The 20,971-nt window shown below is 55.1% G+C and overlaps 1 protein-coding gene across 12 annotated transcripts in view; it reads left to right on the top strand.

The window, feature by feature from the left end:
• Positions 1 to 20,971, top strand: part of HSPG2 (heparan sulfate proteoglycan 2) — a 102,929-nt gene that overhangs the window by 61,933 nt on the left and 20,025 nt on the right. For 8 of the 12 annotated variants that reach the window (XM_053575727.1, XM_053575725.1, XM_053575724.1 and 5 more), the window contains 33 exons: positions 220 to 258; positions 705 to 806; positions 1,295 to 1,492; positions 1,924 to 2,007; positions 4,352 to 4,444; positions 4,757 to 4,837; positions 5,044 to 5,274; positions 5,729 to 5,842; positions 7,765 to 7,892; positions 8,031 to 8,117; positions 9,140 to 9,198; positions 9,382 to 9,549; positions 9,694 to 9,804; positions 11,474 to 11,574; positions 11,666 to 11,846; positions 12,869 to 12,994; positions 13,126 to 13,278; positions 13,358 to 13,500; positions 13,761 to 13,896; positions 13,977 to 14,131; positions 14,398 to 14,548; positions 15,552 to 15,703; positions 15,786 to 15,921; positions 16,341 to 16,492; positions 16,628 to 16,763; positions 16,854 to 17,005; positions 17,991 to 18,126; positions 18,288 to 18,439; positions 18,902 to 19,040; positions 19,138 to 19,289; positions 19,848 to 19,983; positions 20,096 to 20,247; positions 20,466 to 20,604. In XM_053575727.1, coding sequence (XP_053431702.1) covers positions 220 to 258; positions 705 to 806; positions 1,295 to 1,492; positions 1,924 to 2,007; positions 4,352 to 4,444; positions 4,757 to 4,837; positions 5,044 to 5,274; positions 5,729 to 5,842; positions 7,765 to 7,892; positions 8,031 to 8,117; positions 9,140 to 9,198; positions 9,382 to 9,549; positions 9,694 to 9,804; positions 11,474 to 11,574; positions 11,666 to 11,846; positions 12,869 to 12,994; positions 13,126 to 13,278; positions 13,358 to 13,500; positions 13,761 to 13,896; positions 13,977 to 14,131; positions 14,398 to 14,548; positions 15,552 to 15,703; positions 15,786 to 15,921; positions 16,341 to 16,492; positions 16,628 to 16,763; positions 16,854 to 17,005; positions 17,991 to 18,126; positions 18,288 to 18,439; positions 18,902 to 19,040; positions 19,138 to 19,289; positions 19,848 to 19,983; positions 20,096 to 20,247; positions 20,466 to 20,604 — 4,375 coding nt within the window. The remainder of the gene's footprint in view (positions 1 to 219; positions 259 to 704; positions 807 to 1,294; positions 1,493 to 1,923; positions 2,008 to 4,351; positions 4,445 to 4,756; positions 4,838 to 5,043; positions 5,275 to 5,728; positions 5,843 to 7,764; positions 7,893 to 8,030; positions 8,118 to 9,139; positions 9,199 to 9,381; positions 9,550 to 9,693; positions 9,805 to 11,473; positions 11,575 to 11,665; positions 11,847 to 12,868; positions 12,995 to 13,125; positions 13,279 to 13,357; positions 13,501 to 13,760; positions 13,897 to 13,976; positions 14,132 to 14,397; positions 14,549 to 15,551; positions 15,704 to 15,785; positions 15,922 to 16,340; positions 16,493 to 16,627; positions 16,764 to 16,853; positions 17,006 to 17,990; positions 18,127 to 18,287; positions 18,440 to 18,901; positions 19,041 to 19,137; positions 19,290 to 19,847; positions 19,984 to 20,095; positions 20,248 to 20,465; positions 20,605 to 20,971) is intronic. The other 4 variants (XM_053575732.1, XM_053575730.1, XM_053575729.1 and 1 more) reach the window with 1 other exon arrangement.

Below are 20,971 nucleotides of genomic sequence, written 5' to 3'. Positions count from 1 at the left end.
TGAGAGCCAGGGGCTAGGGAGACCAGGGACACCTAGGAAGGGGAGTTCTGAGGCTGCCCCACCCCCGTTCCATGGACAGAGCCAGGTACCCTGGGGCCCTTTCAGGGTCAGTCCGTTCTTCCTTCTTGGGTTCCTCCTCTCCTGGCCTCCTTGTTCCTCTGTCCTATCATTCTCTGACCTTTCTCTGTCTCCTCTCCCGGCATTCCCCACACCCCACAGAGGGAGGCATACTTTGCACGGCTGCGCTGGGCTCACCAGGTAGGCCCAGGATGGAGGTGGTGTGGAGTTGTGTGTTGCCACATGGTGTGTTCTCAGCTGCCCTGGGTGGCACTGGGAACTGTGTGAACCCAGGCATGCAGTGTGGACCCCTGTGCCTAAGCCCTCAACCTCACCTGCTATGTGGTCTGGTGCTAGTGCCAACCATTTGAGGTCAGAATGGTGACCAAGGTAGTAGGGAAACTAACTCAGTGCTAATCCACACTACTGTATCTGCCCCCCAGGTTCCCCTAACGCTGCCTTCCGAGCAGCCACCACTAATCCCTGTGTGCATGTGCCCCCCAGGGTCTGCAGGGCGCCCCTGAGTGCCAGGCTGGAGAGGGGAGCATGCATCTTTCCTCCCAATCAGTGTGGGCTTTTCTAACCACCACATCCATGGGTAGAGACCTTGGGAGGTCTGAGCTGGCCTGTGCCCTTCATCCCATCAGAACCGCACATCCCTCTCAGAGGAGCAGTTGCGGGCAGCTGTGACAGCTGGGAGGATCCTGGGATCCCCAGAGGGCAAGGGCCAGGCACAGCGGGTATCACAGGTAATAGGGACTGGCTGGGTCTGGGGCCCCAAGGTGGAGACCAGAGAACTTTAGACCAGGCCCAAAGCAGCCAGCCCAGGCCCTTGGGAAATATTTCAGAGCTGGGAACGGCTTGGGTTAGTGCCAGGGAGTCAGGCCAGGGGGCAGCAGCCTGCCCACCACAGATGCTACGGGGGCTGCTTCAGCATTCTGGCCTTGGCAGGACAGGGCTGTCTGCCTACCTCTTGCTGGGCACCCTCCGTAGGGCTGCCCATCAGCGGTCACAGCCCGTGGGCAGCCAAGCCCATCCCAGGATACCCACCCTGGCTCAGGAGGAGCAAGAGGGCAGTGGTACAAAGGCAGAGAGTCAGGCACCAGCACTTGGGAATAGATGGTGCAAAGTGGTAGCTGGCTGGGCTGAGGCGCGGCTCGGGGCAGGGAAGCCTCATGAGCATCCATTCTGTCCCTCTCTGCTCCCCTCCACTGTCCTCCCTCTCCCGGTCCCCCAGGTGGACGAGGCCCAGAGGCGGATTGATGCTGAGATCTGGCAGCTCCTTTCCAGCTTTGCTGCCCAACCACAGCCCCCTCCTCGGGGACTCTCCCCCTATCCTCAGCCTGCAGCTGCTCTGCGAGCAGCTCCCTCCTCCTCCCACTTCTCCTCCTCCTCTTCCTCCTCTTCCTCCTTGTCTTTCCCAGCAGGCTCTCAGGTATGTGCCAAGGCACTCACCAAAGGACCCCCTACCCACCATGCTTTCTGGATGCCAGTAATTTTTTACATTACCTAGACTATTACTCCCTTCAGATTTTCCTTGAAATCGATGCTATGCATGTTAAAAGAGCTGCTCGATTTTAAAATGTTGACCCATGTACTGGGGTCCACAAGAGAGACACACAAGACATGAGAAGATGTGGGTCCAGGCCACGCCCAGAGAGAGCAGCAGGTTTCCAGGTCCACACAGGGGAAGGAGGTCGCCCAAAGAGCAGGACTGGGACCTGCGCTGTGGGTGGGGGGCTCTGGCCCTCTGTCCTGCTGCCGAGCCTTCTCGGGTGTCTGTTCACCCCTGTGGGAACCATCTCTGCCCTGGTGTCCCCCACTGCGCACTCCTCTCAACTCTCACCACCTGTCCTTCTGTCCTAGTTCTCTCTCTCCTACGAAGGCTTCTCTCTGCTTCCTGGAAGCCTCTATTATTGGCAGCTGCCCCAGACCTTCCTGGGGGACAAGGTAACGAGGAGCTGGGGGTGCCTTAGAATCCTAAAATACTAGCCTTTTGTCAAAGGCCTTTATGACCTAACTGGATAGACCGAGGCCCATGGGCTGGGGAAGAGGACTTGCCCGGGACCCCTTGTTCAGGTCAACACAGCTGAGACTGAACTCAGCTCTGCTCTTGCCCTTCAGCTGGCCTGTGGCCCCAGCCAAGGGGGTGTCTCGCCTGGGAGGGTTTCTTCTGCCCTCTTCTCTGGGCTCTCTATGTCCAGGCTGCTGGCCTAGTTCTTGGTCCTACACTTGTTCCTTCAACAGGCCTCCCCTAAGGCTCCCTGTGTGTTGTGTCCCATGCAGGCAGAAGAGGCCCTGGCCTCCCCAGCTCCCCAGATATCTGACTGTCACTCCTGTCACATCAGCATCATTGTTACTGTCAGCAGCTGCAGCATTGGCATTAGTATAAGTATTAATCTGCCTCCATCTTGCTCCCAAAACAATTGCAAGTGCCTGTTAAGAATACCCACGAAGGTCAGGCATGGTGGCTCACGCCTGTAATCCCAGCCCAAAGACCGAGGCAGGTAGATTGCTTGAGCTCAGGAGTTCAAGATCAGCCTGAGCCACAGCGAGACCCCGTCTCTTAAAAAATAGCCGGGTGTCGTGGCAGGTGCTTGTATTTGGGAGGCTGAGGCAAGAGGATTGCTTGAGCCCAAAAGTTTCAGGTTGCTGTGAGCTATGCACCGTAGCACCCTACCCAGGGTGACAGCATGAGACTCTGTCTCAACAACAAAAAAACACACATGATGTGTGATAAAATAACATGCAGAGATGCAGGCAGGGCAGTCAGGGCACAGGGATGAGGGAAGGGTAGAGCTGCTGAAGCTGAGGGCAGAGTGGAAGCAACGCAGTCAGTGGGCATCAGCATGTACTTGGCACGGTACTGGACTGTCATTTTACGTGTCCTGTGTTACTCAACCTTCCCCATACCCTTCACAGTGCCTATGATTTTTACTTCCATTTCCACATGAGGAAAGTAGCACTCAGAGAGATGAAGTGCCTTGTCCAAGGTCATGAAGCTGGAATTTGAACCTGGGTCGTTCAGACTATGGCATCCGCCCCCTTCATCACTGTACTGTGCCTGCCTACAGCTTGCTAGAAAGTTGGTCCCAAACATGGCTATGAACTTGTTGGCATCCAAAGCAAACAGGAAACCAGTTGTTTCATGGTTATTTGGTTATGGCCTGAATTCCTTACCACACCCTGAGCTTGTGGAAAACATCCCCTGGGCCCACGTAGCCCGAGCCTGGCATGTAGTCATTGAGTGTTTGGGTAAATACCAACAGAGCGAACGCACAAGTGGACAAATGGGGGAGGCCCGGCGCAGTGTGGTATTGAGCTGGACATCTGCCCTAGTGACAGAGGAAGGAAAAATCCCGTGGGGCAGAGCTGGGGCTCCAGCTGCCTGGGTGAAAGCCCCCATGACAAGTGTGAGGACTCCTCAGTCGTGAGCAACAGAAAACCAAAGTCCAGCTGGCTTGTCTGCAACAAAGAACCTATTGGCTCATGTAGTAGCAGAGTCCGAGGATGTGTGGCGTCAGACATGGGGGGACCCAAGGCTCATTAGGCTTTATCTCCAGCTTCTCGTCTGACTAGAGAAGGGAGTTTCCTTGTCCCAGTAGAAAGAGCAGAAGTGCCCGGGTCACTTGTCCATTCCTGAGGGGGCAGTGGTGGGATACTTGGATTGGCCACGCCTGGTTCACATCTCCACTGTAGGGGCCCCCTAAGCCACATGGCTTGCATGTGGGGAGAAGAGTTTTTTGTTTTGTTTTTTTATCGTTTGGAATTCATTGAGGGTACAAAAGAATTAGGTTACACTGATTGTGGTTGTTAGGGGAAGAGTTATTCATTAAAGAAAATCAGGCTGTGCTTTGCAGAAAGGAGGAATTGGATTCTGGGCAAACAAAACCACCTGCCTAGGAGGCAAGGTGTCCAGAGCTCACCCTCCGCCCAAGAACTTTTGAACTTTCTGCAACCTTCTCGTGGCAGCACTGTCATTACCTTTATAGGGAAATTCCTATAAATGAAAAGGACTTAGAGCTTGTGTACTGGGACTGTCCGGCAATGGGGAAAACCAGGACAGAGGCTGCTCAGGGTCATCATCGCATGGCCGAGGCTACCAAAGAACTGAGAGATGTCCTGTTTCCTAGGCAATAACAGTCTGGCCTCTTGGTTGGGATAGGGGGGAGTGCAGCACAGGTGCATGATGGTCTTGAGAGGCTCTGCCTGAACCCTTATGGTCAAGCACTCACAGCCCAGGGGAGCCCCACGTCAGCGTGGTCTTGACTGGTCTGGTCTTGACTCTTTGCAGGTGGCAGCCTATGGCGGGAAGCTGCGATACACTCTTTCCTACAGGGCAGGGCCTCAGGGCAGCCCACTCTCTGACCCCGACGTCCAGATCACAGTGAGCATTCAGACTCTGTGCTGGGGGGGGGGCACAGAAGGGGAAGACGGAAACTAGGGGCACCCTCAGCATTTGCTTTTCAGCCCAGCACTCGGCTGGCCCAGCACCGGTGCTGGAGTGTTAGGCACCCACTCCCATCTCACGGCCTGGGTGTGCACTTCCCAAGCAGAGGTCCAGCTGCTGGGAGGAGCACCCGACTCCCTGTGGGCACGTGAGTTTGCTTGAGCAGGGAGAAGCTGGGACAGGCAGGGAACCCCCTGCCATCCCTAGAGCCCCTCAGTTCCCCTCCCAATCCCTCTGATGCCTCCCCAGGGCAACAACATCATGTTGGTGGCTTCTCAGCCAGCAGTGCAGGGTCCCCAGAGGAAGAGCTACGAGATCATCTTCCGAGAGGTGAGGGGCACTTGGCCACATCATGTCTGATGCTACCTAGCCCTCCATCCTGATTTGGAGCCTGCCCTTGAGCCCACCACTCCTGCCTCTCACTCCCCACCCTCACCTCACCACCTTCAGTCAGCACCTGGAGGGCAGGGGGCGCTGCAGGAGCAGCACAGAAGACCCAATGCCCCCCACCCCATATTTGCTTTCCCCTTCCCCAGGAATTCTGGCGCCGGCCTGACGGGCAGCCAGCCACACGTGAGCACCTTCTGATGGCACTGGCTGACCTGGATGAGCTCCTGATACGGGCCACGTTCTCTTCCATGCCGCTCGCGGCCAGCATCAGTGCCGTCAGCCTAGAGGTTGCCCAGCCTGGACCCTCAGACGGACCCCGGGCCCTTGAGGTGGAGGAATGCCGCTGCCCACCGGGCTATGCTGGCTTGTCCTGCCAGGTGAGCACGTGGCCAGCTGAGCCACCTTTGCACAGGCACAGCAGTGTCAGCAAGCTGGCCTGTGATTACTGTCTAACTGTAGTGACCCCCAGCACCTGTATCATCCCGAGTGTTCCTCCCAGCAGCCCTGAGATATGTATAAGTATCCTACTTAACAGATTTTAAAAAAATAGAGGCACTGAGGCATGATGACATGCCCAAGGTACTCATGTGGCCGAAACTAATCTGAAGCCAGGTCTGATTGACTGCAAAGCCTAGCGTGTCCTAACCACTGCATGGTACTCCCTCAAACGTGGGCTATACTCCCCAGAGGTTGAGACCCAGCTTGTGTCCTCGGGGTGCCCACCAGAGACAGGGAGACCACCCAGAAACACTGGAGGGGAAGGGTGCTGGGTCTGCTGACTGTGGATGGGACCTGTTGGGATTGAAGTTCAACCTTCCTCTCTGCCCTCAGGACTGTGCCCCTGGCTACACGCGCACTGGGAGTGGGCTCTACCTTGGCCACTGTGAGCTGTGCGAATGCAATGGCCACTCAGACCTGTGCCATGCAGAGACTGGTGCCTGCTCGGTGAGCTGCAAGCAAGGCCGGGGCAGCGGGTCATCTTGGCTGGGGCTGGCTGGGGAAACAGAGCCATGCAAAATAGTTTTAGATCTAGGGGCAAGGGCATGGGGCCTGGCCTGTGAGTTGAAGCATCCTGGTCAGCAGAGCAGATCACCATACCGGGTCACCAGGCATGGTGGAGTGTCCAGAGCTATGGAGTTACAGCCTTCTTTGTAAAGAAAATGTTGAGGCTGGATGTGGTGGCTCATGCCTATAATCCTAGCACTTTGGGAGGTGGAGGTGGGTAGATTGCTTGAGTTCAGGAGTTTAAGATCAGCCTGAGCAAGAGCGAGACCCTATCTCTACTAAAAATAGAAAATAACTAGTTGGGCCTGGTAGTGTACACCTGTAGTCCTACTTGGGAGGCTGAGGTAATTTGAGTCTAAGAGTTTGAGGTTGCTGTGAGCTATGACACCATAGCACTCTACCCTAGGTGACAGAGTAAGACTCTGTCTCTAAGAAAACTTTGGTTTTGCTTTTTTTTTTTAATTAATTAATTTTTTCGAGACAGTCTGACTGTGTCACCCTTGGTAGAGTGCTGTGGTATCACAGCTCACACCAACGTCAAACTCTTGGGCTTAAGTGATTCTCTTGCCTCAGTCTCCCAAGTAGCTGGAACTACAGGCACCTGCCACAATGCCCAGCTATTTTTTGGTTGTAGTTGTCACTGTTGTTTAGCTGGCCTGGGCCAGGTTCGAACCTGCCAGCCTGGGTGTATGTAGCCAGCGCCCTACCCACTGAGCTACGGGGGCCGCCTGGTTTTGCTTATTTTTTTAATCACCAAAGCGACACATAGTCTCTGTAGAGACAAAAGACTGCATAGAGAAATCAAAAGGAAAGGAAAATTCCCTGTAATCCTAAAACTTGGAGGAATCACTGTCAATTTTAGAGTGAGCTCTCTTGCTACTTTTCTGGGCAAATACATATATATATTAATAATATACTCCTCATTTTCCAAATTAACATAGGCTCATTATGCTTGGGATAATCAGCTTTTTTCCTATACTAGTTCTTGAACATCTTTCTGTATCTTAGTATATTTTTTTAATGCCTGGACCTGTCAGAGTATCGTATGTGTAGCCTTCCAGGGTACACGATCTGGGGCAGCTTGTTGACAGGGTCATAGACTAAACACAGAGCAGAGACACACTCTGTTGATATAACAAACAAGGGTTTCTTTGGAGGAGAATATATAACCCACACGTGTTTTTCTGGTGAAGCTTCCCCCTCCAAATATCCAGGTATACGCCTTTCCTTTCCTTTGATATTATAGGTATTTAGGTAGAAAAATATAAGAAATATAATCAACATCATCCTTTCCTTTATTTTTTAATTTTAGATTAATACGAGGGTCCATACGATTAGGTTTGCATTTGTAAGGTAAAGTCCCAGTAGAGTCCTTCACCCCAGAAGTATGCCATATACCCCTACGTTGGTGTGTTAGGTGGGACCTTACCAAACCCCCCCTACCCCCTTCTTGAATTTAATCATGTTTTTTTCTTGTGTGGGCCTGTAGTTGTTGATCTACTAGTTTCAGCATAGTACTGAGTACATGGGATGATTGCTTTTCCATTCTTGAGATACTTAGGAAAATATTCTCCAAATCCATCCAGATAAATACAAAAGATGCCAAAGTCTCTGTCTTTTTCAGCCTCATTTTTTTTGATAGCTATTTGGCTGCATGTACTTTTCACTTACCCAATTCCCTGTTCATGGATGTTTAGGTTTGTTTCTAGCATTTTACTTTAATAAACATCCCGGAGATGAATGTCTATATAAAGAAATCTTTGTGCCCTTCCATGATGAGTACTTTGAGATAAGTTTACAAACTTGAAATTTCTGGTGAATTTTGACACGTGACTGGTGTCTGATATCCTTGTGTCTCACAGCAATGCCAGCACAACGCTTCTGGGGAGTTCTGCGAGCTGTGTGCTCCTGGCTACTATGGAGATGCTACAGCTGGGACACCTGAGGACTGCCAGCCCTGTGCCTGCCCACTGACCAACCCAGAAAACATGTGGGTGCCCTTGTTCAAGGGCCCAGGACAAAATCCCACAGGGGGATGGAGGGCACTGCACTGGCTATCAGGGCAGACATGGAAGGAACAACATGGGGAGTTGGTTTTCTATGACTTGACCTTTGCTGCCCCTGATAGGTTCTCCCGCACCTGTGAGAGCCTGGGAGCTGGTGGGTACCGCTGCACAGCCTGTGAACCCGGCTACACTGGCCAGTACTGTGAGCAGTAAGTTTGCAAACAGGAGGAGGGAAGAGAGGGTGACAAATGGTAGACTCCTAGGTGAGAACTCTAAATGGTGTTGCCCAGAAAAGTCTCTACTAGGATTATGTTCTTTCCCTACCCAGAACCTTGCAAAGACTCTGCATTGCTCTCAGGACAAGCACAAGCTCCTTAGCCATCTTTACTGTGCCCTGTTCTCATCCCACTTCTGACACCCAACTTTGTACTCTAGCTGGTTTTTTTAAATTCTTGATGTTCAGATCCTGCATGCGCTATCTCTTCTGCCTGGAACATTCTTCACACCCAAACCTTCCCTTCCTGGCTAACTGCTACTCAGCCTTCCAGACTCCACTCACTAATTCAGCAAAATTTGTATCCAGCATCTACTGTGGTGTTGGAGGTAAAGTGGTGAACGAAGCACATTCTTTCCCAGCCCTTATGGCACCTGCCACCCCTGATAGGGGGCAAGCGGGAAAACAGTAATCATGCAAACATACATTGACAAACCAAGACGAATTCTCTGAAAAAAAAGAGTACAGCCTGCTCCAAAGTAATATAGCAGCTCAGAAGTCCCATCCCCTGCAAACCCTCCTGATTCTTAGTGCCGAATCAGTGCCCCACTTCCAGCTCTCGCAGCCATGATAATGCTTCCCTCCCTCTCATTGTACATAGTTTCCACATTGAGTTCCCAACTAGTAAGTTCCATAAGATCAGAGACTTTATCACGTTCGATGCTATATTTCCAATACTTAGTGTGTCACATTATAGTTGTTTAATAATAGTTGCTAATGAATGTTTCCCTGGAGAATAAAGGGCCTACTCCCACATTAGCCAACCACTCCCTTACATTCTTTCTCTGCTCCCCAGTGCTCTGTGTTAGGGCCTCTTTAGTCCCCAAAATGCTTCCAGAGCTCTGAGCCTCCTCACCCCACACAGGACAGCCAGCCAAGCTTCTGGTTCCCTAAGTCCACCATGAAGCATTGGAACCCTTGGGACCTGACAGAGCTGGTCTTTGTTCCCCCTTGCAGGTGTGCCCCAGGTTACGTGGGTAATCCCAATGTGCAAGGGGGCCGGTGCGTGCCACAGAGTAAGTGGGACCATGGCCCAGGGTCAGGGTGATGGGTAAGGCAGGGGGCCTGGGAGATTGGGGGATATTACGTCTGAGGACAGGGCCGATGATGGGACATCCCAGTCTCTGGGAAAGCAGAGATGTCTAAGACCAAGCTGTATGCTGGGGACCTCTTGCCCAACTGACCTCTCCTGTTCCCAGCAAACCAGGCCCCACTGGTGGTCCAGGTCCATCCTGCCCGGACCATAGTGCCCCAAGGTGGCCCCCACTCCCTGCGGTGCCAGGTCAGCGGGAGCCCACCCCACTACTTCTACTGGTCTCGTGAAGATGGGCGGCCCTTGCCCAGCAGCACCCAGCAGCGACATCAAGGTACCCATGGCCCCAGGCTCCTCAGCCCCTTGAGCCATGGCAGTGGGAGGGGAGGCAGGGGCCTGTCTCAGCCCCTTGCATATGGGACTGAATCGGAGACGGGATATATCTGCACCTACAAGCTCCCACCCCCTTCTCCACCAGGCTCTGAGCTCCACTTCCCCAGTGTCCAGCCCTCAGATGCAGGGGTCTACATCTGCACCTGTCGCAACCTCCACCACGTCAATACCAGCCGGGCAGAGCTGCTGGTCACTGGTGAGTCCCTGCTTCCCCTGTCCCCGGCCTGTCTGTCCTGGGCTGACTGCTGCAGCCACAGGCAGACGGGGCCTTCACCTGCTGGGAGGGGATAGTGATTGTGTGGACAAGTGCAGTGGCCATGGAGATGGGGAGAGGTGATGGATTCAAGGTCTGTTTTAGAGGCAGAATCGGCAGGACTTGATTGTGGTCAGGGAGGAGGAAAAGGATGGTGCCCAGGGAACTGTGTTCTGGCAACTGGGTAAATGGGCTGCTGTTGACAGAGATGGAGGAGGCGCCAGTGGGAGGGTGTCTGCATTTAGGCTTCCTCTAAACTCTGAAACAAGGATCTGTGTGCAAGTAGCTGAGGGAGGTGAAGTAAGACTGGAAGGGAAGGCAGCCAATAAGGGTATGTTATCAAGCAAATTTCCACCACAATGCAGCAAGAAAACTCTGAGGGCCAGTGTAAGACATGCGTGCTGGAGTTCTCCTGCCCTGGAGTCCAGGGGCTGGCTGGGGGTGTGTGTACCACTGCACATGCTGCAGACAGGTCAGAGAGCATCAAAAGTTTGCCTTGGACTAGTTGAAGTCTGAGGTGTTTGGAAAGATATCTAATTGGGTCCAGTAGGCAGGGAATTGAATATGTGAGTCTGAACTCGGGAAAGAGGCCTCAGCCAGAGAAATGAATTTGGAAGCTGTTGGCACAGGAATGGTGTTTAAAGCTTTGCGGCAGGATGAAGTCACCCAGGCAGTATATGGCTAGAGGTCAGGGCTCAGCACAGATCCCCAGGGAGCTCCAGCGTGACCATGTCAAGTTGGAGAGAAAAAACAGCCAGCAAGTGGGAGGTGTAGCTGGGGAGGAGAGCAGCATCGAGGGAGTTAGGAGGGAAAGGGCTTCCAGGAGAACATGGCCAGCCTCGCCGCCAGGCAGTCAGAGGAGGGCAGCGAATTCACCCTCAGAGGTCATGCCTTGACGTGAGTGTTTTTCATGGGAGAGAAGGGATAGAAACCAGATTGGAGTGAAGCAGGGAACAGAATAGAAGGCAGCTGGTATAGACTCCTGCAAGAGTCTTGGCTCTCAGGGGAAGCCAAGAAATGGGGCAGTGGCTGGGAGAGCAGGAGGGCCCAGGGGGAATTTCAGAAATGGGACCTTTTGTCTGTGGAGCGAAATGAGCCCAGGAGAAGGAAAAGGAAGAAGTCCTCGGGAGGGGTCCCACATTCAGAAGGTGCAGAGGTGGGATAGAGGGAGGTGGGAAGACGGGAAAACTCCAGCTTTCTCACCAAGTGTGAGTTGAAGCCATTAGCTCTGAAAGTGTCTGGGGAGGTAGGAGGAGGTGTGAAATAGTTATTTAGGAGGATAGAAACTCAAACCAGACGGAGAAACCCAGTTGGAGCTAAGTGTAAAGTGTTAGGAGCTCGTTTGTGGTCTGTGATTGTGAACTGGAGCCAAGTGGATGTGTAGTGCGATGTTTCCCAACCACATCCCGCGGGCTGCGTGTGCCAGCAGAGAGAACGGGGATGGGTGGGTCCAACCAGCATGAGGGAGGGAGGTGCCAGCAACGGATGGGCAGCAAAGCTGGACCAGGCAGGAAGCAATACCCAGAAGGGGGGATTGGGAAAGAGAATGTGATCACAGGACAGGGCTCCAGCTGGTGCCAGCTCACTATGGTGGGGGCTTTCCCACACACAGAGGCTCCAAGCAAGCCCATCACAGTGACTGTGGAGGAGCAGCGAAGCCAGAGCGTGCGTCCTGGGGCCGACGTCACCTTCATCTGCACAGCCAAGAGCAAGGTTTGCAGGGCAGAAAATAGGGGTGGGTGTGGGGCTGTCTCCTGGGATCTGAGTCCACCCCTGACCCCTACCGCTCTCCTTTGCCCTGCAGTCTCCAGCCTATACCCTGGTGTGGACCCGCCTACACAATGGGAAACTGCCAGCCCGAGCCATGGATTTCAACGGCATCCTGACCATCCGCAACGTGCAGCCCAGTGACGCCGGCACCTATGTGTGCACCGGCTCCAACATGTTTGCCATGGACCAGGGCACGGCCACGCTGCACGTGCAGGGTACACCTCCTGACTATGCCTGACCCTCCCACCCTCAGCTTTCTCCTGTGCCCACCAGGACTGGCATACCATTTCTTCGTGCAGCTGGTCATTTCTGAGCACCTGGGGTGTACCTGGGCCTGGTCAGGCTCTGAAGAGGCAGGTGGTAGATGGACACAAAGGATCTTGGCCCTCCTCAAGTATATGTTCTGATTGGGGAGGCCATAACCATGGAACAAATGAACCAACAAGATAACTGCACGTGGTGATGAGTGCCAGGCTTGGGAGAAACAAAGGGAGGAGAAAGCAAGAAACCAGGTGGGAGGAGGGGGCTGCTCTAGATGGGTGATCAGGGAAGGCCTCCCTAAGGAGATGACACTAAGCCAGGACTTGAAGGAAAGGTAGGTGTGGTACCCATTATCCAGCTGGCAGGGAAGTTTGCAGGCAGCAGGAGTAGCACGTGCAAAGGCCCTGAGGCAGGAACGTGTTGCTGTGTTTGAGGCTGCAGCTGCAGAAGGAAGGCTGGTGAGGAACCTGGAGATGCAGGCAGACCTGAGAGAGTGCCGTCTGCAGTGGATCAGAATAGGAAGCTTGGGTTTTATACTAAAAGCAGCAGGAAGCCATGGACAGGTCATAAGTGGCAAAGTAACAAGACCCCATCAATGTTTGTTTGTTTGAGACCGAGTCTCATTATGTCACCCTCGGTAGAGTGCCGTGATGTCACAGTTCACAGCAACCTCAAACTCTTGGGCTTAAGTGATTCTCTTGCCTCAGCCTCCCAAGTAGCTGGAACTATAGGCACCTGCCACAGCGCCTGGCTATTTATTGTTGTTGTTGTTTAGCAGGCCAGGGCCAGGTTCGCACCCACCAGCCCCAGTGCATGGGGCTGGCACCTAGTCCCCATCAGTGTTTTTGAAGCTCCCTCTGGCTACCATGTGCACAGACAGCCACAAGGGGCTAGCCTGGAAGCAGAGAGGAGACTGTTGCCATGGGTCAGATGACACCCCCCACCCTCACGCATGTTCTTTCTCCTCCCACATCAGCCTCGGTCACCTCCTCTGCCCCCATGGTCTCCATCCACCCGCCACAGCTCACAGTGCAGCCCGGGCAGCTGGCCGAGTTCCGCTGCAGTGCCACAGGGAACCCCATGCCTACTCTCGAGTGGACAGGTGAGGCTGTGGCGGTAGTGACCTTCTGGGCCTGGCTCTCCGGGTATGGGAAGGCAGGGGTAGGACTCTAGGCTGTGGAGTTACAGGGCAGCTCCCGTGTCGGTGGGTACTAACTCATGTCTCCTTGTCAGGCGGGCCTGGTGGCCAGCTCCCTCAGAAGGCACAAATCCACGGTGGCATCTTGCGCCTGCCGGCCGCTGAGCCCTCAGATCAGGCCCAGTACCTGTGCCGGGCCCATAGCAGCGCTGGGCAGCACGTGGCCAGAGCTGTGCTCCATGTGCATGGTGAGAGGGCCAGGCTGAGGGTGGGGGCTGGGAGCCTGGAGGCGGCCCAGAAGACTGTTCTCACAGGGCTCTGTCACAGGAGGCAGCGGGCCCAGGGTCCAGGTGAGCCCAGAGAAGACCGAGGTGCAGGAAGGCAGCACCGTGAAGCTGTACTGCAGGGCTGCAGGTGTGCCGAGTGCCACCATCACCTGGAGGAAGGAAGGCGGCAGCCTTCCCCCGCAAGTAAGCAGAACCAGCCCACCCAGGCGCACAGGCTCCCTGGACAGTCTCAGCGCTGGCCACCCACCACCTCCCAACTCCTCTCTGTTCCCTTCACTCCCTGCAGGCATCCTCTTTGAACCTGGTTTTGTCCTCCCAGGTGCCCCCCGGGGTGCTAACACTGGCTCTGTGCCTGCCTCTACCTCTTATGCCCTGTCTGCCCCCTCGCTGGTGGCCCTACCAGGCTGCCTCTTGAGTGGCTGACCCTTCTCGCCACACGGCAGGCCCGGTCTGAGCACACGAACATCCCCACGCTGCTCATCCCAGCCATCACAACCGCTGATGCCGGCTTCTACCTCTGTGTGGCCACCAGTCCCGCAGGCACTGCCCAGGCCCGAATTCAAGTGGTTGTCCACTCAGGTGCGGGACCTCTGGGCACTGTGGGAGTGGGGGGCCAGCCAGGGCTCCCCTGAGATGTGCTCACGATCCCTCTTCTCCAGCCTCGGGTGCCAGCTCACCACCAGTCAGGATTGAGTCCTCATCGCCTTCTGTGATGGAAGGGCAGACACTCGACCTCAACTGTGTGGTGGCAGGGTCAGCCCACGCCCAGGTCACATGGTATAGGCGAGGAGGCAGACTGCCTCCCCATGCCCAGGTAGGAGGGTCCTGAGCCTGTGACAGAGGTCTTGGGGAGCAGGGCCACTAGCTGGGTGGTGGGACCCTGCCCTGGTGGAGGTTGCATCCTGCCCCACACCCCCTCCAGCGGGACCCAGGCCTTCTCTCCCTCCCTCCTCAGCTCCCAGCATAGGATGGCTCCTGACAAAAGCCCTGAGATTTGGTGAATGAGTCACTAAGGCTCAGAGGGAGTGGTGACTATGGACCCCATCCCTGTCCTCACATATCTCTGGCCCCCTGGTCCAGGTCCATGGCTCCCGGCTGCGGCTCTCCCAGGTTTCACCAGCTGATTCTGGAGAATATGTGTGCCGGGTGGAGAATGGATCAGGACACAAGGAGACTTCCATCACTGTTTCTGTCCTCCATGGCACCCATTTGGGCCCCACCCAAACTCCAGGTGAGGAGCCCAGTAGGTCTGAGCAGGGGTTACATCCCACTCCTCCCAGAGAAGGTGCCTGTGGCCCCTTCAGTGGCGTCAGAACAGTGGGAACATTCTAGGCAGGCTTTGACCCTTCACCACCTGCTCAGGGAGATAAAAGGACTGAAGGTGAGGACAGATTAGTGGAGCTTACCTGGGGCCCCACATGAGGGTAACGTTTCAGATTTATCAGGAAGCAGCAGAGTCCAGACTGAACCCTGGCTGGTAATCAGGCTGACCTAGGTTCAAATCCTGCTCTGCCCTTTATGAGCCTTGAACCAGTTTTTACCTATTGGGGCCTCACATTCCTCATCTGTGACATGGGACAGTACTATTCACCTGCTTGGTCATGGTGTGGTTTAAATGAGATGGCTCACTACTTGTGAGCCCAGTAACTCTGCAGAAGGGAGTTGTATCATTGTATCATTGTACATGTTGTTGTCTGGGTGGTGAAGGCTATGCGTTCCCTGCAGGCCAGAGCAGTTCATCATCAAGAAGTCGTGGGTGGAGGCCAAGCACAGTGACTCATGCCTGTAATCCAAGCGTTTTGGAAGCCTGAGGCAGGCTGATCCCTTGAATTCAAGAGTTCAAGACCAGCCTAAGCAAGAGCAAGACCCTGTTTTTTACTAAAAATAGAAAAATGAGCTAGGCCTGTAGTCTTAGCTACTCAGGAGGCTGATACAGGAGGATCACTGAGCCCAGGAGTTTGAGGTTGCTGTGAGCTGGGATGATGCCATGGCGCTCTAGTCTGGGCAATAGTGTGAGACTCGGTCTCAAAACAAAGAAAGAAGTCATAACTGAGCAAATGGGCCTCCAGCTCCCAGTGAGAGGTGGAGGAGGGAAGGAGGCTCACTCCACTAGCCATCCTGAGCAAAAGAGTATGATCCCAGACCCAGAAAGGCCACCTGTTAGCCCTCCCAAGCTAGAGCCTGGTCAGATCTCAAGAACCCAGACCTCTGAGCAATCCCTCTGTGCCCCCCAGCCTCTGGCAGCACCCAGCCCATCCGCATCGAGTCCTCCTCCTCACATGTGGCTGAAGGGCAGACCCTGGATCTGAACTGTGTGGTGCCTGGGCAGGCCCATGCCCAGGTTACGTGGCACAGGCGTGGGGGCAGCCTCCCCGCCCAGCACCAGGTATGGCAGCCCCAGGACCGGCATGCTGGAAGGGTTGGATGGAGCTCTCCAAGCCCCTCCTAACCCATCTGTCTGCCTACAGACCCATGGCTCGCTGCTGAGGCTGTACCAGGTGTCCCCTGCTGACTCAGGCGAGTACGTGTGCCGAGTGGTGGGCAGTTCTGTGCCCCAGGAGTCCTCTGTCCTCGTCACCATTGAGCCCTCTGGCTCCATCCCTGGTGAGTGACTCCCAGTGACTTGGTAAGCTGAGGGTGCAGTGAGCCCTCCAGTGAGGTCCAAATGACTCCTGTTGCTGACACCGGGCAGGAGGCCCAGGTGGGAGTTGGCCACAGGGCCCCACCCAGGCAGATGCCACTTCTCTGAGTCAATGCTGTCTTCCCCCATCACTTTGGCCTTGGTGTCTATTCCTGCCTCATCTTCCTCTCTCCCAGCCCCATTGCCCTCACCACTCTCACTTCCTTACTTCCCTCTGCAAGGCTCAGCCCATTGCTGAGCTAAGACCATCAAGCCTCAGGCCGCCAGGCCCTAAGAACATGGGCCTGGCCTCGGATGCTGAGGCTCAGCGGGCTCCAGGGTGAGGGCTCCTGCCCTCTCTTCTGAGGGCACATACATGTACTACTCTCACTCCTGTCCTCAGCCCCAGGACCCGTCCCACCTGTCAGGATCGAGTCTACATCCTCCACAGTGGCCGAGGGGCAGACCCTGGATCTGAGCTGTGTGGTGGCCGGGCAGGCCCATGCCCAGGTCACATGGTACAAGCGCGGGGGCAGCCTCCCCACACGACACCAGGTACATGGGCAGCGGCCATGGATGGGAGTTGTGGAGTCTGGGGGGCTGGTCGTTCTCTGTCCAGGGAGGCAGCAGTGGGGGCATCTACTGGGCTCTGGAAAGCCCCTCTCTCACGCCCCTGCCCGTGCTGCCCAGGTGCGTGGCTCCCGCCTGTACATCTTCCAGGCCTCACCCGCCGATGCGGGCGAGTACATTTGCCGGGCCAGCAATGGTGTGGAGGCCTCCATCATGGTCACAGTAACCAGGACTCAGGGAGCCAACTTTGCCTATCGTGAGTGGGGACACCAGGTGGGCAGGGATGCAGAAAGAGGACAGGCTGGGCTATCTCAGAGGAGTGACCAGTGACTGTCCTATCCCCTAGCCCCTGGCAGCACCCAGGCCATCCGCATTGAGTCCTCCTCCTCACAAGTGGCTGAAGGCCAGACCCTGGATCTAAACTGCCTGGTACCTGGGCAGCCTGATGCCCAGGTCACATGGCACAAGCGTGGAGGCAGCCTCCCTGCTCAGCACCAGGTATGGAACTGGAAGACAGGCCATGAAGAGGAAGGGTCTCCTGGGTGGTGGCAGCTCCTCTGAGACAGGGGAAGCCCAAGATCCCAACATACAGGTGTATAGTGCACTGGTTAGAACCCGGGATATAGGACCCGCCAGCCTAGCCATGAAACTTGGTTCCAGCATTTACTAACTTGTGACTTTGGGCAAGTTACTGAACTTCTCTGCACTATGGTTTCAGCGACTATAAAATGGTAACAGTAGTACCTACTTTACAGGATTGTCTTCAAGATTAAAGTTAGTATACATGCGAAGCAGAGCTTAGGCTCATAGAAAGTGCTCTAAGCTCTATGGGAGGCCAAGGTGGGAGGATTGCTTAAGCTCAGGAGTTCAAGATCAGCCTGAGCAAGAGTGAGACCCCATCTGTACTAAAAATAGAAAAATAAGTTGAGCACTATGGTGAGTGCCTGAAGTCCCAACTACTCAAGAGGCTGAGACAAGAGGATTGCTTGAACCCAGGAGTTTGAGGTTGCTGTGAGCTATGATGCCATGACACTCTAGCCAGGGTGACAGAGTGAGACTGTCTAAAAAAAAAGAAGTGCTTTACACTGTTGATATTACCATAATACCATTGTTATTACTGTATTTTGTAGTATTTTGTAGAATTTAGGATACCACTGGTTCCAAGATGCACTATTATTTTATGTACCTCTGAGGGGAAAAAAAAGTTTCTATTTAAAATTGCAAGATTATTTATCCTAGATGCTTCTTGGTTTCAGAGGCATTGAGATATGTGTCTGGAATTGATGGAGTGTGGAATGAGTGTGTGCCTGGCTCACCAGGGCCCCTCTGGCTCACTACCCCATTCCTGGGACCATAATCCACCAAGCAGGGCAGGGAAGCTGAGCCGGAGCCCGTGGCCAGGCCTCGGGGTCAGAGGGAAGCAGGGCTACAGGTTAGGGGTCCACAAGGGCTCCCTCTGACTCACTCCCCAACTCCCGGACAGACCCACGGCTCCCTGCTGAGACTAAACCAGGTGTCTCCTGCCGACTCTGGCCAGTATGTGTGCCGAGTGGTGGGTGGCTCTGTGCCCTTGGAGGCCTCTGTCCTGGTCACCATTGAGCCTGCAGGCTCTGTGCCTGGTGAGTAGCTCTGGGGGACGGGGAGGCTCAGGGGCCAGCCTGGGGGGTATCTCCCCACTGCAGCCAAGGCAGGGTGGGGGGCCATGCACCTGCCGTGAGACCAATAGCCTGTTTCTTCCCACCTTATGGCCAAGGACTGACCCTCTGCCCTTTGTCCCCAGCACTTGGGGTTACCCCCCCAGTCCGGATCGAGTCATCTTCCTCACACGTGGCTGAAGGGCAAACCCTGGATCTGAACTGCCTCGTTGCTGGGCAGCCCCATGCCCAGATCACATGGCACAAGCGTGGGGGCAGCCTGCCTACCCGGCACCAGGTAGGAGATGGGAGCTCAAGGAAGGCCCAGGAGACCTTGTGACCCTGGGATAAAGAACAGAGGCTTTGGATTCAGACATATTTCAGTTCAGACTCTGCTCTGTCACTTGCCTATGGAGAGGCCTGAGGCCAGTCACTTGATTCCCTGACCCTCAGTGTCTTCATTTATCAAATGGGCACACACTGCCTACCTCACCCACCCCATACCATGTCAACAAATTCTGGTGCCCAACTTTTCCCTGGTGCAGGGTCTTAGCAGTCCTTGGCATGAGGACTGCTAAGGGTGAGGTGGCAGCTAGACCCAGTCCTGACACTGGGGCAGGAGAAATGAAGAGAGAAGTTGGTTCTTCCTGGAAGATCTTTGTCACGCTCAAGCTGACTGGGCCAGAAGGGGGACCAGGGAAGGAATAGGAGCCCTAGAACCTGGCCCTGATCCCTGCCTCCTCCCACCTGCCCCTCCCAGATCCATGGCTCAAGGCTGCGGCTGCTCCAGGTGACCCCAGCCGATTCTGGGGAGTATGTGTGCCGTGTGGTCAGCAGCTCGGGCACCCAGGAAGCCTCCGTCCTTGTCACCATCCAGAAGCACGTTGGCACCTCCCACCGTGAGTGTCACAGGGATCCTGCAATGATGGAGGGCTGCCAGGAGCTAACTCTGTCCTCAGCAGCTCCCATGCCCTACCTTCTGTCTCACCCTCCCAGCCCAGAGTGTGGTGTACCCCGTCCGTATCGAGTCCTCCTCAGCTGTCCTGGCCAATGGACATACCTTGGACCTCAACTGCCTAGTTGCTAGCCAGGCCCCCCACACCATCACCTGGTATAAGCGTGGAGGCAGCTTACCCAGCCGACACCAGGTGCACAGCTGTGGGCAAGGATGGCAAAGGCAGGGTGCACTGGCCCTGACAAGAAGTGGGGTTGGTTCTTAGAGCCTTGCCTTGTGCTTATTCAGTCATTCAACAAACACTGGGTGTCCTTGCTTAGGGGGGCCCTGTACTGGTGCTGAGGATGCAGAGCTTAGTCTTACTAATCTCAGGTGGACCCACTGACACACTGAATTTCCCTGAGAAACTGCTCTAGGCCAAGTCCTGTGCCTGAGTCCACAGATCCCAGCTGGAATCAGACAGTTGTCTGTTTGGGCAGCTTGTGGGCTGCAGGAGCCCCAGCAGGGTGCTATGTCTACACTGGGGAGGGTCTTGGCAGGCTTTCTGGAGAGATGACAAAAGACCAGAGGCACCATCCACCCCAGCCCAGGCACAGGCCACACACCTTGCCAGGGACAGCAGGAAAGCCACTGGGTAGGCTGGGGGCCCAGCACCAGTCAAAGCAGGAGGGCTCCCAGAGTCCAGGGGTGGCAGCAGCAGTGCCGAGATGTGGTGGGGTCACCCCCACCCACTGACACCTGCTTCCTTCAGATCGTGGGCTCCCGGCTACGGATCCCTCAAGTGACTCCCGCAGACTCAGGAGAGTACGTGTGTCACGTCAGTAATGGTGCCGGTTCCCAGGAGACCTCTCTTGTTGTCACCATCCAGGGCAGTGGCTCCTCCCATGGTGAGAGCACAGAGGGCAGGGGTCCAGGCAAAGCAGGTGCGGAGGAAGCAGGGTAGTCCGTAGTGCCATACTGTTGCCTGACTGGCTGCATGGGCTGTCCCCCCTTCCCCAGGGCCCAGCATCTTCCGCCCGATCAGGATCGAGTCCTCGTCCCCCACAGTGGTGGAAGGACAGACCTTGGATCTGAACTGTGTGGTGCCCAGACAGCCCCAGGCTGTCATCACGTGGTACAAGCGTGGGGGCAGTCTTCCCCCCCAACATCAGGTATAGAGTGGAGCCACAGCTATAGGGGTTGGGACCCTGATCTGCTTGGATGGGCAGTGCAGGGACAGTCCCATGGGCTCTTCTCATACCCTGGAGGCCCCCACATGCTGATCCTGGGGAGACAGAAGGCAGCCTTGGCAGGCCTGACAGGGGAGGCCTGAGCCAGCTGGTGACCCTGGGGCCCTCCCTCTCCTGTCCATCCCCACCCACCCACCCAGGTCCATGGTTCCCACTTGCGGTTACATCAGATGTCTGTAGCTGACTCGGGCGAGTACGTGTGCCGGGCCAACAACAACATCGATGCCCTGGAGACCTCCATCGTGGTCTCCGTGTCCCCCAGCACGAGCACCCCCTCCGGTGAGTCCGCCGAAGGAAACACAGTGACAGTGCTTCTTGGGGAGAAGGAACTTTGGAGTCAGAGTCCTCAGACCCAGTGGAGGCCAGGGTCAGAGCTATGCACAAAGATGCCTGGGTTCAAATCCCGCCTGCACCACTAAGGACCTTAAAGTTACTTTCCCTTCCCAGCCTCAGTTTCTTCACAGTGAAATAGTGATCTCAATCCTTCTGCCCCCACAGAGCTACACTCCCAATGCAGTGGCCATGAGGCATTTGTGGCAATGAAAATTAAATAAATTTTAAAATTCTATTTCTAACATTTCAAGTGCTCATTATCCACACGTGTCTAGTGGCCACTTCTTAGCCAATGCAGATAAAAGAACATTTC

The sequence above is a fragment of the Nycticebus coucang genome, chromosome 22 (assembly GCF_027406575.1).
Source record: "Nycticebus coucang isolate mNycCou1 chromosome 22, mNycCou1.pri, whole genome shotgun sequence".
Taxonomy (NCBI): domain Eukaryota; kingdom Metazoa; phylum Chordata; class Mammalia; order Primates; family Lorisidae; genus Nycticebus; species Nycticebus coucang.
The sequence above is the reverse complement of the archived record's forward strand: the minus strand, read 5'-3'. Positions and strand labels throughout refer to the sequence as shown.